We start from the raw sequence: 16546 nt of genomic DNA on the forward strand, positions 1-16546 counted from the left end.
AAAACATGGAACAGGAGAGAAAGTGGATTTGCAGGTTCACACTGAGGGAGAATTTCCTCCTGACTCTGGAGATTGTTTAGAAATAAGTGGGAACATATTCTATTTAACCAAAAACCCATAAAAACCCACGATGCATTTCTTTATTCATCCATTCTGCTGTGAAAACACCGAAGAGCTTTAAATTCAGATTCACTCTCGCTTCTCATCACATGAACGCAGCGTCGCCCCTCCCACCCTGCACCTTTTCAACCAATCACCGTCGGCTTTACACGCGTCCCCTGTCGCCGATTGGTCGACTCGCCTTGTCACTCGTCGGTTCAGGGCGTGGCCACTGCTGGCAGCTGTCAGACTCAGGAGCTCGAGGCGGTGAAAACACGGAGCAGAGGCGACGTGACGCGTCCGTGGACGAGGCGATGTCCCGGGGGACAGAGGTGAGTCCTCGGCCTCACGTCCAGGTCCCTTCAGACCCGCGTCCTCCCGCCAGATGTGGAGGACAGAGCTCGACCGACGCGGAGTGTCCCTCCCTCCCTCCCTCCCCTCCCCCCCCCGCCTGATGTTTTTAGCATGTAGCTAGCTGAAGCTAACGCTCAGCAGCTGTGGTGGTCTGAGGATGTTTCACGAGATAAACACATCAGCTCCACTTTCTCACGATGTCGCCGAGCCGTGTGAATCGGTTGTCAGTGAGTGAAGAGGGTTCGATTCCCTGCGGTGACTCCGCTGACTGTTTGTCCGCTCACAGAGGCGTAACTAAGGGTTCTGGGCACCCTGACAAAAGCCCCCCTTCGATTAGCCCCGTCAAGTCGCCCCCTGACTTCGAAATCCAAGATGGCCCCTACGTGTATCAACAGTTTTTTATTACTGTGTATTAGTACTACACACAAAGTACTGTGCCATTACTGTTTGTGGGCGTGTTACTACGGTTGGCGTGAAATGCTGCGCAATGCGTTACCTGTTTTTGCTGACAATGGCTAGCTAGCTAGCTAGCGTAAACATTGTTCCTGTGCAACTGGAAATGCCATTAACTAATCAACCCTGGTTTATTTGGGTGTGATGTCGTTCCGAGCTCCGAGGCTCAATGGAACGCAGCATGAAATTGGCTCCATTGGGCGGATCCAGGAAATTCCGAGATAGGGCATTTATTTACGTTTTCATCAGGTTTCTTACTCGGCCACTTTCACGTTTCCTTTTCTTTGGCAATGACAGACAGGCCAGTGGAAATATTGACAGAGTTCCTTTTTTTCACCTGCTCCTGCCACTCACTATATGATCTTTCTCCTCTTGTCTTCCTCCGTAGTGCTGATATTGTCCAGCCCATCATCACCATGGAGACCACCAACAACTATGTGTTGATTCATGGGAAGAACATTTCCCATAACACCATTGCAGGCGCTGCTGGTGGACCCCACATGTCCATCGACAAACTGTTCCCAGCTCTCCTTGAGTGCTTTGGCATCATATTATGTGGCTACATAGCTGGCAGGTAGGTGTATGAGTGTGTGTGTGTAGTTTATTTTAGGGAAATACTGCAGAGAGCACAAACAAGTATTTCTTCCATTGCTGCGTACAGGGCAGATGTCATCACAGAGAACCAGGCGAAGGGTTTGGGGAACTTTGTGTCTAAGTTTGCTCTTCCAGCTCTGCTCTTTAAAAACATGGTGCTGTTGGACTTTGGAGACGTCATCTGGGCTTTTCTCTGGAGCGTCCTGGTCGCTAAGGTTGGCTTCTTTTTTCTTATCTCTGTTTTTGTTCACACTTTTAAACGTTAAACAGTTTAAATTTTTTAAAAATAACTTAACGCAGCCTGGACTCTCACCCTGTGTGTAGGTGACAGTGTTTGTGCTGGTGTGTGTGCTGACACTGATTGTGGCCAGTCCAGACAATAGGTACAGCAAGGCTGGGCTGTATGCCATCTTTGCCACACAAAGCAATGACTTTGCCTTGGGATACCCCATAGGTGAGGCAGGCAAAAACACATACCACTCAAAAATCATCAGTGAAGCAAAATACTGTTTAAGACTCAAAGTGTTTGTGTCTCTTTCTCTCCCTGTTTTTCTAGTTGATGCTTTGTATCGTAGCACATATCCAGAATACCTCCAGTACATCTATTTAGTCGCCCCGGTCTCCCTCATGCTCCTCAATCCCATCGGCTTTGCTCTTTGTGAGGTGCAGAGATGGAGACAGGCCAGTCATCCACAGCACAGCACTCTAGCCATCCTGGGAGTTGTGGTCTTACAGGTATTGTGTCTACAAGTCGCATGCTTTGAGGTCCAATATGTGCTTTTTAACCTTATGTTGTTTTTATCACATCTCCCGTTCTCAGAAATGTGAGAAACCTTATCAGTGAGGCTGCAAAGGCTTTAATTTTTTTGTCACCTCTCCAGGTGTTAAAGAACCCGATAGTGTTTATGGTGATGGTGGGAATCATCTCTCACTTTGCTCTGGGCCAACGTATTCCTGCTGTGTTGTCGGAGTTCATAGACGGCCTGGCCAACTCTTTTGGAGGAGCAGCCTTATTTTACCTCGGCCTCTCTATGGTGAGTTTCATTTAATTCGGTCTTTAGATTAAACTATTCCACTTAATTTAGTTTCTAACGGTATAGAAACCTATGTAATCATGAAAGATACACTGGAGAAATATAATCCCTCTGTTCCTGTGGCAGGTTGGTCAACTAAGAAAACTAACCAGAGACACTGGAGTTGCCTTGATTCTCCTCATCACAGCCAAACTGTAAGTGGGACTGGGTTACTATGATATAATTTTGATATGATAAATGTAATGATAAAATGTAACGAACACAGAGGTTGTTCTGTTTTTTTTAGTTGTATCAGTATTTAAAGCTTCAGCTTCATCTTTAATCACTTAACCACTGGTCAGTATTGATGTTTGTATGGTTTTCTCTTGTCTCCAGCCTGGTGATGCCACTGGTCTGTAAAGACATGGTTAATATTCTGGATGTTGGAGTGAACAGTACGAATGCCAACCACACTAGCTTGTCCAACTTTGCTTTCTTATATGGAGTCTTCCCCACTGCACCCAGTGTTGCCATTTATGCTGCACACTACAATATGGAGTTAGAGGTGGTACGTACGGTTGATGTAGTATTCCTACTTTTAACAGTTATTTATAAGAACTTGTTTTATACAAAAAAGTACTGCTGTTGGATCATAAGCAATGAATCAATTAATGATCTGCTGCCCTCTTCTAAACATCCAGAACTCTCTAAATTTGGTACAGTTTATTCCATTTTACCCTTTTAAATCCTATTTGTCTTTTTATATGATCAAACGTTTCTTATATATGTCTGTGTATCTCATGTAAAGTAGTTTGGTGTTGTTATGATTCAGTGAAATTAATCTTTATCTGCCTCACTTAAGCAGCAAAACAATATTTCAATATGTTGTAGTCACTCAAGCACTCTGTTATGTGGAAATCAGAACTAAAAAGAAAAATCCCAGACTTTAAAAAGCTTTGAAACACGACTGATGTTGTGTTAAGACGAGACATTGTCAAGATATGTAGAAATGGCTCCATTGCTCTCTCTCTCTCCATGTTTCTCTGAAGGTAACGTCAGGGATGGTTATCAGCACGTTTCTATCGGCTCCGATCATGTATGTGTCCGCCTGGTTGTTGACCATCCCTCTGATGGACCCGACCCCCCTGGTGACCGAGCTTGAAAACGTTAGCTTCAACATTAGCATCGTCAGCCTCGTAGCACTGGTAAGCGTGTAGCATGGATGTGTCTTGAAGTAACACCACCGTTTGAATGTCCTCCAGTGGGTCAACACTGAAACATTTGTCCCTCTTCACTGAAGTCTTTGTGGTGACGCATCATGTGTCTGTGTCTTCTCTCAGGTGTGGACCATAGCGGTGATGCTGCTCAGCAGGAAATTTAACAGACTTCCTCACCTCTTTGCCTTAAATCTGTTCCTGGCTCAGGTCAGTGTCCAGTCACAAGGTCACGTGATTTAAAAACAGCTAGTTTATTTAAAGTCCTCAGCAGTTACCTGATATTTGTTATATGATATGTTGAGGTCGTTTTTCTCCCTCGTTATATATCAGGAGTAAATGTTGAGCACTCAGTGAACATGCTACTCATGTTCACTTTCCTAATCTATCTTGACCCACTGCACCGTTCTCTGCTTTAGTTTTTGGTGTGTGTCAGTATGATCCTGTGGAACTTCTTGGTGAAACAAGACGACAATCTGGTCGGCAAAATTCTCACCTTCACTCTGCTGTATGGCTCTCTGTACAGCACCTACGTCTGGACAGGTGAGTGAGCGCAGTTAACAAATCAATTTTCATCAGTTCGACAGCATTTGACCTAAGACTGAAACAAACTGTGTGCACTGGTGCTAGCATGTGTGTGTTTTGTTTTTCAGGCCTGATCCCTCTGTGTCTGGCTCTGACTAACAGAGATGATCTGCTGAGACTCCGACCAGGAGTGTTCATGGCGTTGGGTTGGGGGTGAGTCAGCTAAAAAACAAAGACAGTTAATACACTGGACTTCCACGTTCTGTAGAAGGAACTAATGGAATCATGTTTAAACAAGAACTGGAACTAATCAGCCAAATCATGTTAATGTGTAAAAGGCGGCTGGTGAACTTGGTGCGTGTTCATCTGGTTGTGTTTTTTTATTTCCTGTGTATCTCTCTCTAGCATTGTCCTGATAGCTGGAATTGCACATTTGCATGAAAGTCGGTTATGTTGTGTCCCAAGTATAAAACTGGGATTATAGTTGTTATGAAGAGTGCATGGACACACCCATCACCAAGAGTTAACAAGAGTTAATGCATCGCAATGATGAGCTTGTTTTGAATTCTCTGTGTGTGTGTGTGTGTGTGTCTCTCTCTCTCTCTCTCTCTAGGGTCCCCTTCCTCATGGTCGGAGCTCTTCTGATATTAGGAGAACGGACTGAAACCATGGACTCTGCTTTCTTTTATGGCAGAGCTCAGGTTAGATTTTCAAAAAGACATTGTTTTTAACCCTGTTCAGTTTATTTTTTTACTCTCGGCTCTGCTCGGCTCAAGTCTATTTATTTCATATTGAAAAACCTTTCAGAAATAATTTCTTATAAATCAAAGTAATATAATATGTGTAATGCCGTCTTCTCCTCTAGATAATCAGCACAGCGGTGGTGCTCTCTGTCAGCCTGGTGCTTGGAGCAGTATCTCTGATGGGGCTCAGCCAGGGAGACCGGGAGCAGGGAGGTTATGAGGCCCTGAGCAGAGCTGCATTAACTGGACCTAATGATGAGCTGAGGACCCCTGGTGGCTTGGAGGATGCACAACAACAGACACAGATTCCAAATTCCCCCATAGGCAGCATCAACTCAGGTAACTGTGTTCTGTCTGTCAGTTAACATTTAAACCAATAACAGAGCTTTTTAAATAAGTTGAAATGAGCCCATAACTTTACACATTCAGTACTCAACAGAGGAGCTACAGTAAACATTTGTACGGTGTCTTTTCTGTTGTCAGACCTCCACGGCTTCTCTCCTGTTCAGGCCATACCTGACATGATAGCCAGCACGCAAAGGGAGCACACAAACAACACAGGTAACAAACACACACTTTATATTATACTGTATGATATATATATATATATATATATATATATTGTATCATACATTCATAATTTGCTTTTGCTAAGAATACTGGAATTTCAGAAAATATGTAAAAGTAAACAATTGCTCCAGTCGCCCTGGAATTTGTTGAGTGGTAATTTTCCTTTTCCTCTCCAGACCACAGCGGGGTGACATGTGACAGGCTGCAGCCTTCCTCCTCAGAGCAGCCGCTAAACCTGCCGCCACCTGGGCTTCAACCCACCGATGATAAACAGACAGTCAGACATGTTCTGCTCTGTCTGCTGCTCATTGTCAGCCTGCTAGCGGTGAGGATTAATAGTTAGTGTGTGTATGTGTGTTTGATACAGAGATGGAGATATTACTTATTGTTCTTTGTCTTTATGTAGAACCTGTCCAGCTGTCTCTGGTGGCTGTTTAACAAAGATCCAGGGAGACTTTACCTCGAGCTCCAGTTCTTCTGTGCTGTGGCGAACTATGGACAGGTACCAGTGTGCGTGCACATGCGTGTGTGTACATTATATGAGCTGCTGTGAATTTCTTGTTTCTCTCTTTCTCTGTGTCTCAGGGTTTCCTGTCCTTTGGGATCTTCGGTCTGGACAGACACCTCATCATTTTGCCGTTCAAGAAGAGGTGAGTCCTTAACGACTCATTCGTCATGTTTTCCAGATTCCTCTGAACTAATATTCAAATTGGATTCACAGCCCAGGAGTAATGCTTGTGTTTGTGTGTGTGTTAGGTTGCGTAGCCTGTGGCAAGGCAGAGACGCTGATGACTTGAGTCCTTCAGGTGTTCCAGAGGAGGTCAGACTCACCTGCACCCAGTTCGTCCGCTACCACAAAGACCAGTGTGTCCAAGACATAGTACACACCTGCAGGTATGAGCACTACTTTGTTTTTGATTGTGTATGTCATGCAGTACATTTTGAAAGCACGTATAAATATGAGTTCAGATTGCTTCCATATGTCCTGTTACTTTGTTAAATTCTGTTGAAAGTCAACTCCAGCTTTGTTTCTCTCCTGATCTAAACTGTTAAGCTGATTCCCTGGGGGATTTATTCTGAACCTGTTCATTTCCACATTAGTGTTTTCATTTTGTTGGATTATTTTTCTCTGCATCTCCTTCGCATGTTATCTACTGGAACGGTGGATAGTTTTTTTTTCTTTTCTATCCATCAAACAGCTCTTTTCCTCGAAACAGATTGAGCCATGAGACATGTACACTGTATGTTGTCCTTTTCAACATAATGTAGAAACATCTGTGACTCCTGCTGTTGCTACACAGATACTGGACTGATTTTAATTTTTGCGGGTCTCCTCCCAGCTTGGCCGAGGTCTTTCTGTGTGGAGTTTGCATGTTCTCCCCGTGTCCGAGTAGCTTCTCACCGGCTTCCTGCCACTGACCAAACACAGACAGACTGGGGTTCGATTAAGACTCTAAATTAACTGTGAATGTGACAAATTGTGCCACTGACCATACTTAATGAAACCTGACAACCATAATACGAACACTTTAGTGTTTTCACCTTTTCACAAGTTGTTTATTACTGAGCGTTAAGTTTTTAGATGTAAAATTTTGTAATTTTACAACAAAAACTACTAACTAAAATACTTGCTGCTGGATTTTTGAGTCTTGGGTACTTTTCTTTGCTTTTTCTTCTAACACATGAAATTCTCTCCACTATTCTTTATCCTCTTTATTTCCTTCCCTTCATATTTCCTCCCTGCTTCCGTTTGCCTGCCCGTTTCCTCTCCTCTTCATCACCCCCTAGTGGCTCAGGGGAGAGTGTGAGTGCCTCGACAGGTGAATCCTTCCTCTGATAATGACAGGTTTGGTGGAGGAAGACGGCTGGAGGAGGAGGAGGATGTGGTTCCGAGACCCTCCCCCTCCCATCAGCCCCTGCACACACATCAGGATCTTCACCAGATTCACCAAAATCACGATCCAGCTGAATCCTGCGGCCAATATTCACTTCCATCCCACTCCAGGCTTAAGCTGGAGCCCGAACACCAAACTAATATCCCTAACCCTGATATCCCAGAGGAGCAGATTCCACAGCTCCCGTCTAACCAAGCTTACGACCCAGCCAATCCTCAACACCAGCATGTTCCTGCTTCCAACACATCCTGTCCACAGTCCCGTCCTGAAAGTGTTTTTCGGGGCAGCGACTTGGTGGACTGGCTGGTTGAGAGGGGCCTGTGCGCGGGGCGAGCTGAGGCCCAACTGTACGGCGAAAGACTTCAGCGGGGAGGAGTGTTAGATCACCTGAGGGGTCGGCACAGCTTCAGGGACGAAGTTACACTGTTGTACCACTTCACACACGAGAGAGGGGAGGGGCGGTCACAGGACACGTGAGAGGAAGAGAGTGGAAAGGTGGAAGAGGCAGAGGAAGAATGGGCCTGGTGGTGGCGAGCAGCAACCATCATGGATAAAAGCTCTGTACGATGTGGTTTTTCCTATAATCACCAAATGCTGAATCTGGAAATGAGACAAAAATGTCCTTTTCCTCTGCAACAGTCTCTGACATGTGATTGTGGCCACTCTGATACGTTTAAAGATCATATCAGATGGTACATTACAGTGCATGTTTTTTTGAGGCTTTTCTCAGTGGTTGCTGTTTGCTCGTCTCCTCAGGCTTCACCCTTTGTGGCCCGAATGAGGAAAATCTCAAGCTCCGACAACTCAGAGACATTTAAATGTTTGTTTCAGAGTTTGTTTTTTTGTCTGCTGCTCCGGACTGGGCTGGACCTGATAACAGCTTTCTGATTTAAGCTGCCCTAAATCTAATCATTGTCCAGAAAAGTGATTTGTCATCTCTTTTGTCTGGATTTCTAAGAGCCAATGAACGTTTTCAGTATGTGAAGTACGAATAAGCTTTTTCTTTTTTTTCTTTTAAGGGACAAGTTGCCATTCATCAGCCTCTTGTCCTGATATGTTGTCATTTGTGATGTGTGGGGGCCAGTTGCGAGAAGACGATGAGAGCTGTAAACTGTTGTTCCCGCTGCTCTCTGAGAGCCAGTTGTTTTCTTACCTTCCTGTTCTTCTTCATCAGCTCATCCTGGATCTGCCTGTTATTTCAGTATTTGATATTTTGCACGTTGTGTCTTTTAAGACTCCGGTCTGTGTCGACTACTTGCATGACTGAGAGCAGAACAGACGTCTGCTCAGCACTGAAACATTTGCACTGACTGACTAATAATGTTCGTCATGTTTTTAAATGATGCAACTCATCGGATATCTACCTTGTGATGATGCTGCACATGATTTTTTTTTCTCTTATCTTTGTTGTTGTGTCAAAAATAATCTGGGCCCAGTTATGACCTTGTTGATAAATGTATTAATTCAGCCAAAATTAGAGTAGGTGCTTTTCTTTGACCCAAATGTGGCACCGTAGCTTGATTTAATAATTCAGACTAGGCCAAACCTGAACTCAACTTTGTCACTAAGTTGAATCTATGGGATAAAAACCTTGAGAAGACTTTAACCGTCGATGTTTTCATGAATCCGAACTTCTTACTCGTCCTGACACAGCCACAATTACAATCCTCTAGGTGTAACAATCTGTCTTATTGTACATTGTTCACATAATCACTACAGATTTCTTTTATCATTTATGTAGCTTGTACTGATCGACTGGCAGCGTTAACGTCACTACACCTATTATTTGCCTGATAAGTTGCTGTTGAGTTGTGTTTTACTATGAAGTTGACTTTGAATGTTTTGTCAGGGTGACAGAAGGTGGATAAATGAGAGCTTCAACTAGATCCAGAGTAAAGCCCGACTGATATGTGCAGAATAAACAATGCAGAAAGATGTGCATTTATATTTGTGTTTTACAGATTTTCTTTTATTAACTCAAATATTATGTATTTGTGTTTTTATTTTTAGTTATTTATGATAAAGATCATGATTAAAGTCTGACTCAATTTCATTTCTCCCTTTATTTGTCGCTCCCTAATCTCGGAATCGGCTCCCGACAAATTCATATCGGTCGTGGGACGTTACATTTAAGAATCCCCTTTCCTACGGGAATGAGAGAATCCTCCAATCGAGCTAACGTCACACTAATGGTGGCAGGTTCTGACAAAGATTTGTCATTTTAATGACATTGATTACAACAGCCTTTATAGCATGATTACAGTAGGCAGATGATTCTCCAGCGCTGACGCAGCCCTGTGACGATGCATCGAGCTATGCAACTCCAGGCGACCCCTGAACTTTCACCAGGAGCATAACGTCCAAAGAGAGGATATTCCAAACTTCTCAAAAACGTGTATGCCTCCATATACTTCCATCTTTGTGTCTTCTGCCAACCGACTCATGGAATTCAAGTCAGGTCCTTGTGTTTACTGAGTTGTTACAAATGAGATTTCACGACAGAGTGCCTGCCTCAGCCAGCGTGAAGGTGTGTGTCTGTGTGCATGAACAACAATGGGTAAGGAAATAGTGAGAGGGGACAAGGAGAGATGTTAATGGGGCGTGACCGTGTGTTGTAACTGTGTATCTGTGGATGTTGTCAGCGTCAGTGACTGTGACCAAACGGCACAAATAAAAAAACTTTGCATCCAAAATCCTGCGTTTCTTTTTCATTTCACGAGCAGCTGCCATTTCAGACTATTGATTCTAAACTGAACGATGCCTGAGCAAAAGCAAACCACAGATTATATTATATTTTTTAAATGTAGTCCGAAAAACACGGCATTATAAACAGTATGTTGGAACAATGACCTGGTGCACAACGTTCCCTGGAGATCTGCATGTGAGCATGTGAAGCCACCAACAAACCAGGCAAAGTAAAGAAGTAGAAGAATCCATCTATCGGAGCTTTCTTGTATATAGAAGGACACATGCAGCCTCTGAACTGAGACACAGCTGTTGGTAATTTTTCATCACATGACTACCGACCATCTTGTTTTTGAGATCTGAACAACAATGTGGTCCAAAACTTTAGCATCGGCCTGAGCTGAGCCGTGGAGACGCTTGGTTCGTAAGTTTGTTTTGCATGTTTCTTCTTTGTGGATGAGTTTTTATCTTTTGTTGTTGCACAACTGTGAAGGTTTGTAAGCAGTTGCTGAGGCTCTATTCTGTCACATGTAGCTCCAAACAAATGTTTGCATTTCTGCGGTTTCACAGAGAATTGGAAAAACAATGTAGAAGAGCAGCTGTGTTTCCGTAGCGCACCTCGTTGTCACTGTGCCACAGTGAAGGTCAAGTTGACAGCCTGACCCTGGAGGAGGAATTTGCGGCACTCAGCCTCTCAAATGTTGCGTCTGCTGTTTAATCTCAGGGTCGTCTCCATAAATAACACTCACCGTGAAGGCTGGATCCTCCCAGAGATCTGTGCAGACGCAACGTGACGTTACGTAGAATACAAGTCTTAACTTTTGGATCACACTTTGATATCCACACACCTGCTGCTGCACCGTGGTTATGAAAAAATACAGCAATTTATTTAACTCAGCCGTCGCAGTGGACAAACAGTACAAACAGTGGATGTTGCGCTTTTTCACATTACCAAAACACCGAACAACCGAGCTCACAGAGCGACATGACGTAACTCTGATGTCCAAAATTCAACATTGACATTTTACTAAAGATCATCTCAAAATAAGCTTCATCTAATGAGGCCTCTAAAGAAATACAGCAGATGATCCAGATCTGTAAAGTCAAGGACGTATGATACAAACTGTCCCTTTCCGCTCAACATTCTCACTAAAATGTATAAATAAATTGCTCAATATGCTTTAATTTTCTATAAAAAGTTATAATTTAAGACTATTTTCTACAGAAACTCTGAAACACTGACTTAAAAATATAAAGTACATCTCCAGTCTAATTCAATCAAACAATAAATTAGTTACAAAGACAAAGTGCCTCAAATTCACAGACGCAAAAGATGGGATCTTCTCAAGATGTCTCCAAATTGTACGGGTTGCAGTAAAGGTCAAAAACCATTACTCTGGATTTTAACACTTTTCACTGCATCATAGAAACATTCAGAAAATAAAACCTTCAGCCCAAAGAGACGATCATGAGAAGATCACAACTGTGCTGCAGAGAGCAACTGTAAAAACTCATCTGCAGTCACAGCGACATTAAGACACGACAGTAAGTACTTTGAGAAAAACACTGAGACAATCAAAATATACCAAAACAACCGGCAGGGGAAGTTTAAGGTCGACTACAAACTGAGTGAACCTTTTTTTAAAGCCTAAGAGTCTGGTGTCATCAGATTTTACATTTAAAAAGGTCAAAGGTCGGCGAGGATATCCAGGTGGGGCTTCCTGTGCAGATCTACGCTTTATTTATTTTATATTTATGACCTGTAAATAAATACAGACCGTTTAAAGTATATATTTGTGAATAACATCCTGATGAAGAGAATCAAAGTGATTTCTCGTTTTAAAGCTGCACATTCGCCACTTTACCCTCGACACAAACTCCTGAGTCCTCTCCAAAGCAACGCCAGCACCGTTTAAGACTTTTTTTTTTTTTGTAAATCAAAGGATATTCATGTTACATATCAATGTTACAGACGTGCACTGATATTCTCCTGAAGTTATCTGGAGCGGCTGCAGGTGAGAACCCCAAAACGTCCAAGTCCGTTACTCTGGACGTTCACTGAGGTTTTTCCTGCCAGGTAAATTGGCAAAAGGAGTCCATGTGAGAACACAAAAGAAAAAATGTCTGGAAAAGTCACAGCTGTGGAGATGGCGTGTTGACGGTGCCCGCCAGCGGAGAGCTTCTTCCCCACCTCGATCCTGATGACAGGTAAAGTGAGGTTCTCCGTCATCGCCTCTTCCGCTTGATTTCCTCCTGACTGGTTCCGTTGCTGTCCATGCCGTCCACCTTGAGGTGACCTTCGCTGTAGCGTTTGATCAGCGCTCCAGGGATGAGAGCCATGAGGGCGATGGCGAGGAGCTGGGCCAGCGTGCTCCAGGAGAAGATGTCGTCCAGGGAGGAGATCTCCGAGAGCATGGAGCCCGTACGAACGCAGATGAAGTTGTAGGGAATCAAACCTGGAGGCGAGAGCAGCAGCAGAGTCATCGATACGTTTGGATCTTTGTATCAAGGTTTTTTTTTTTTAATGAGTGTGTGGTCTCACCTATGAGCACAGAGAAGAAGAAAATGGGCATTGGGATGTTGAGGACAGGACAGGTGATGTTAAGGAACCAGTTAGGAGTCATGGGGAAGAAACGGAGGAAAAGTAGGAAGAAGAATAGACCACTTCGATTTTCCTCCACCTGACGGAGGGAGGGCAGAGAGATGAGAGGAAGACAAAGTGATGGAGAGAGAAATATGGAAAAACAATGGAGAGAAAGGAGGTGACAGGACAGAGGACAGGAAGATGAGCGTATATTTACATCCACTGTAAAGCTAAAGGACAGTCGTACCTTCCTGTGCAGCAGCGCCACCCTGTCGGGGAAGAAGTGAAGCACGTGCTGCTTTCCAAACGCAGCGGAGAGCAGGAAGCAGAACGTGGAGCCTAAAGTGGTGAGGAGGCAGGCGAGGACCAGACCCTCCCACGGCCCGAATATGGCACCGGCCAACATGTTCTGCAGGAGGAATGGAGGGAGCAATAATTAAACCAGATGTGCCACAGAACATTATTTGAATCTGAAAAGAGAATAGTCAGAAAGGGGGCGAATCGGGAATGAAATCGTGTGCAGCTTTTCTCTCATTCTAACGTCTCACCAGGAAGGAAGAGCCGGGTATGGCGAAGGACTGCTTGTACAGGTAGGCGCTACAGAACAGCAGCAGGACGTAGCCGTGATGTTCTCGTTTATAAAACTTGAGCGTGTCGGCGAGCTCCCGCAGCTCGTCCAGGTCCGACGGGAACTTCAGCCTGGACGGAAACACAAAACACAACCCACCTGAGTTTTCAAGCTATTTCTGAAATTACAACAATTCTTCCAGAATCCTTTACAGGTCCAGATGTGATGGATCATTTTCTTAAATGGAAAGAAAACAATGAGGTCTGTGGTTTATCCAGAGTGACGGGGACATTTCTGTCTGGAAATTGAAGTTGCACAAAACTCCATTTACTTCCACTGTAATGATTAAACAGCTGAAAGGTCAGAGGTCAACGTCTCACACCTCAGCATTTAAAATGCTCTTGAAGTGAAACACTTTGTTGACATGACGAAAAAAATCTGAACAAAAAGAAAGGAGAAAGATTGGATTAGAAAGAAGAGTGTGTGTGTGTGTGTGTGGGTGTGTGTGTGTGTGTGTGTGTGTGTGTGTAACAGGATACATTTGATTGAGGGACAGAAATAGAAATGGCGTTGTTGCCTGTAGACTTGAGCCGAGGGTCCGAAGACACTTCTGACACACGCAAGCACCTAAAATCCCCCCTTCTTGAAACTCAAGATGTCGTCCTCCTCCTCCTCCAGCACCTGCTGCAGAATTCCTCCTCCCCACTGGTCACTGGAAAAATATTCTGTTCTGTCACTGGTCGGCAGGTTGATGATGTGTCAGTGCTCGGAAACGTCAAACTGCATGAATGTGTGTGCAGTATTTAAGAAGAGATATCGGAGTGTCATAGGAGGCACTTAAGGTTTTACAACACACACACACACACACACACACATGAAACAGGCATTGAGGTAAGATTTCAATTCAGCACAAATATAAAACTGAGTCAATTAAGTTGAGACAGAAAATCATTGATTTACCTGATTGTATTTCTCTATTTATAACATGTTGGATAAAAGTTTGTGGATGAGAACTTGACGGCCAAATGCAGACGACAGGAAATTCTATAGCTGTAATATATATATATATATATTGCCATGTTCATTTACAACGCACGCACACACACACACACACGCAAGCACACGAGACACGAGACTAAGCAAACTTGATGCCAATACATGTCATTTCATTGGGTGCAGTCACACTGTGGTTGAATGATTTGATATTTGATATTATAATATATGCATAGGTCGGTGTTATTCTATCGTCCCTTGACAACCTCAGGCCTGAATGTCTGGCACAATGCTAAATACCACACACACACACACACACACACACACACCCACACACACACCCTGGGGAGTAATGTGATCAGTCCAACGTGTACTGAGACGATTGGAGGTAGAGACAAAAACAAGAGAACATTTTGGATGCATTTAATATTTTACTGTTACACTGACAATTCTATTTTGACTATTATAATAATAATTATTATTCCCTTTTGGCTGACTGGTCGAATTATGATTATTTTTTAATTATAATGATTAATCATTACTATGAGTAAGAATGCTCTTGTAGAAAAATTACTTCCAAACTTGAATTTGATAAGATTCCTAAATTTAGTCAGAACTAATTGAAGAAATCAGTTCCCTGATTCTTTACCTCGTTTCTATTTAACCTGTCAGGACGCCTATCCCAGCATGCACTGGGAAGTAAACAGTGATGATGTGTCTGGCCTCTAATTGTTTCCAGTCTGGATGATGGGGGGGCATGATGGTTTAAAATAGACACGAGGGGTCACAGAATGATTTAAGGTCTGCTGTTTAAAATACGTTTGACCATTTTGGACTTTTCTCTTTTTATTTTGTAGTTTTTGGACTGTGATGACAGAAAATGATGAATAACAGGAGGTCAGGAGAACAGCTGTAACAGCTGGTTGAGTAACTGAAAGAAAATCATTCACTTTTCGTACTTTTCTAATGACGATTTGCTGTTTGGAACGAATATAGTAATTTACACGCTTCAAGTTTCAGAGTCTTTTGTCAGGTGCAATTCATGATTTGGATTCAAACTTTAAATCTATTAGTTCCCACAAGTTCACTGAAGGTGAAACCCCCCCAAAAATAATCTAATATCATGTTAGACAGAGGAAAACGTTAAATATTCAAATTTATAGAAATCAAACCGTTGATTGAAATATCTTAAATGATAAATAAAGAATCAGAATAGTTGGTAGTTAAAGTTTTGTCAATCGACTAATTGGTTAATCGACTGTTGTTGCTGCATTATCCCAAAAATATATATAATTAAAGGAAGACTGGCCTGTGAGTGTGTATATAGATAAACAACTTAATGACTCTGTGTGTAAAAATACCACTGTTAATTTATATTTATATAAAATAAAATTCATATTTTATTGTATAGTATAATAAGTGTTCACACAGTTTGTTATTTTCTGTTTTATTATAAATATATTGTTTTCATGTGACAAAGAGACTCAAATAATCTTCAATACTTCACATTTGTTGATTCTTTGTTTGGTTTGTTTTTCTTTCTTCTTCCTCAGAATAAACTAAGTCAACGATAGAAACTATTTAAACTCATAAACTAAATGTCAGTGAGGTTTTTAAATCTCTGTCCCGGCCGGGGTCCTCCTCACCTGTACTCCCGGACTCCCTGGTCCTCTCCCCGGTCCTCTCCCCGGTCCTCTCCCCGGGCCTCTCCCCGGTCCTCTCCCCGGGCCTCTGGCTGCTGGGGTCCCGGGGGCAGATGAGTCGACAGCAGGTAGAGGAAGACGCTCGCCGCCCCAACGATGGCAGCGAGTCCCGCTATGGAGCGCATGGTTCCCCCCGGCTGTGGCTCCCTGTTCCCCGGATCGACTGCGCAGAGGAGTCGGGGCTGGAGTTAAGAAGAGGACCACCGGGGAATTGGCGGAATGAGGAGGGGAGGGAGGCGGTGTGGTTTACGGAGAAGCGGGCCTCGGATGTCGGGCACGGGCTCAGCTGGACCCCGGTGCTCGGAGGTTTGAGAAAAGACGCTGTTGACACTTGAGCGTCTGTGTCACATGATCTGACACGTGCGTGTCCGCTTCACTGTCTCTGCTCTGGTCAGAACTGTGCACGTGAACTCTCATCTGAACTTTAAACCACTGACACTTATCAAAGCTGCAGGTTTGAAACTTTCTCTGGAGTTTCAACTTTAACAACTTTAATGTGTACTTACACCGACCAGCCAGGAGAGGACGCTGTAGTCAAACACACGTGGAGTTC

General features: G+C 43.5%; 2 protein-coding genes across 3 annotated transcripts; one reads left to right on the plus strand and one right to left on the minus strand.

Moving 5' to 3' along the window:
* The first annotated feature begins 313 nt into the window (after positions 1–313).
* Positions 314–10153, plus strand: gpr155b (G protein-coupled receptor 155b). 2 transcript variants are annotated; one of them, XM_020094181.2, is made up of 20 exons: positions 314–431; positions 1295–1480; positions 1568–1715; positions 1825–1954; positions 2057–2235; positions 2382–2534; positions 2661–2728; positions 2910–3081; positions 3563–3718; positions 3854–3937; positions 4147–4270; positions 4381–4465; positions 4866–4953; positions 5118–5334; positions 5479–5556; positions 5742–5890; positions 5972–6067; positions 6151–6215; positions 6322–6459; positions 7412–10153. In XM_020094181.2, exons 2-20 carry the CDS (start codon positions 1323–1325, stop codon positions 7935–7937), a joined length of 2814 nt encoding a protein of 937 aa, XP_019949740.2. In that variant the 5' UTR covers positions 314–431; positions 1295–1322; the 3' UTR covers positions 7938–10153. The 2 variants fall into 2 exon arrangements, with proteins under 2 accessions (XP_019949740.2, XP_019949749.2); XM_020094190.2 differs by having other exon boundaries at positions 315–431; positions 7354–10153.
* Positions 10154–12222: 2069 nt separating this feature from the next.
* LOC109629815 (transmembrane protein 41A-B-like) lies at positions 12223–16257 on the minus strand. The gene is made up of 5 exons (XM_020087754.2): positions 15937–16257; positions 13278–13428; positions 12977–13138; positions 12688–12826; positions 12223–12601 (listed from the first exon to the last, which is right to left on the minus strand). The coding sequence occupies exons 1-5, from the start codon at positions 16116–16118 to the stop codon at positions 12372–12374; spliced, it is 864 nt and encodes a 287-aa protein (XP_019943313.2). The 5' UTR covers positions 16119–16257; the 3' UTR covers positions 12223–12371.
* Positions 16258–16546: the final 289 nt, after the last annotated feature.

This window comes from Paralichthys olivaceus, chromosome 14, assembly GCF_024713975.1.
Source record: "Paralichthys olivaceus isolate ysfri-2021 chromosome 14, ASM2471397v2, whole genome shotgun sequence".
NCBI lineage: Eukaryota > Metazoa > Chordata > Actinopteri > Pleuronectiformes > Paralichthyidae > Paralichthys > Paralichthys olivaceus.

Bases quoted from the DNA above. Each gene is read 5' to 3' on its own strand.
- gpr155b (XM_020094181.2), top strand. From the start codon at position 1,323: ATGGAGACCACCAACAACTATGTGTTGATTCATGGGAAGAACATTTCC. The intron at 5,557-5,741 runs GTAACAAACACA...TTTCCTCTCCAG, and splicing joins GGAGCACACAAACAACACAG to ACCACAGCGGGGTGACATGT. The intron at 6,460-7,411 runs GTATGAGCACTA...TGATAATGACAG, and splicing joins GACATAGTACACACCTGCAG to GTTTGGTGGAGGAAGACGGC.
- LOC109629815 (XM_020087754.2), bottom strand. From the start codon at position 16,118: ATGCGCTCCATAGCGGGACTCGCTGCCATCGTTGGGGCGGCGAGCGTC. The intron at 12,827-12,976 runs GTACGACTGTCC...TCCCTCCGTCAG, and splicing joins TGGCGCTGCTGCACAGGAAG to GTGGAGGAAAATCGAAGTGG. The intron at 12,602-12,687 runs GTGAGACCACAC...TCTCGCCTCCAG, and splicing joins CTTCTTCTCTGTGCTCATAG to GTTTGATTCCCTACAACTTC.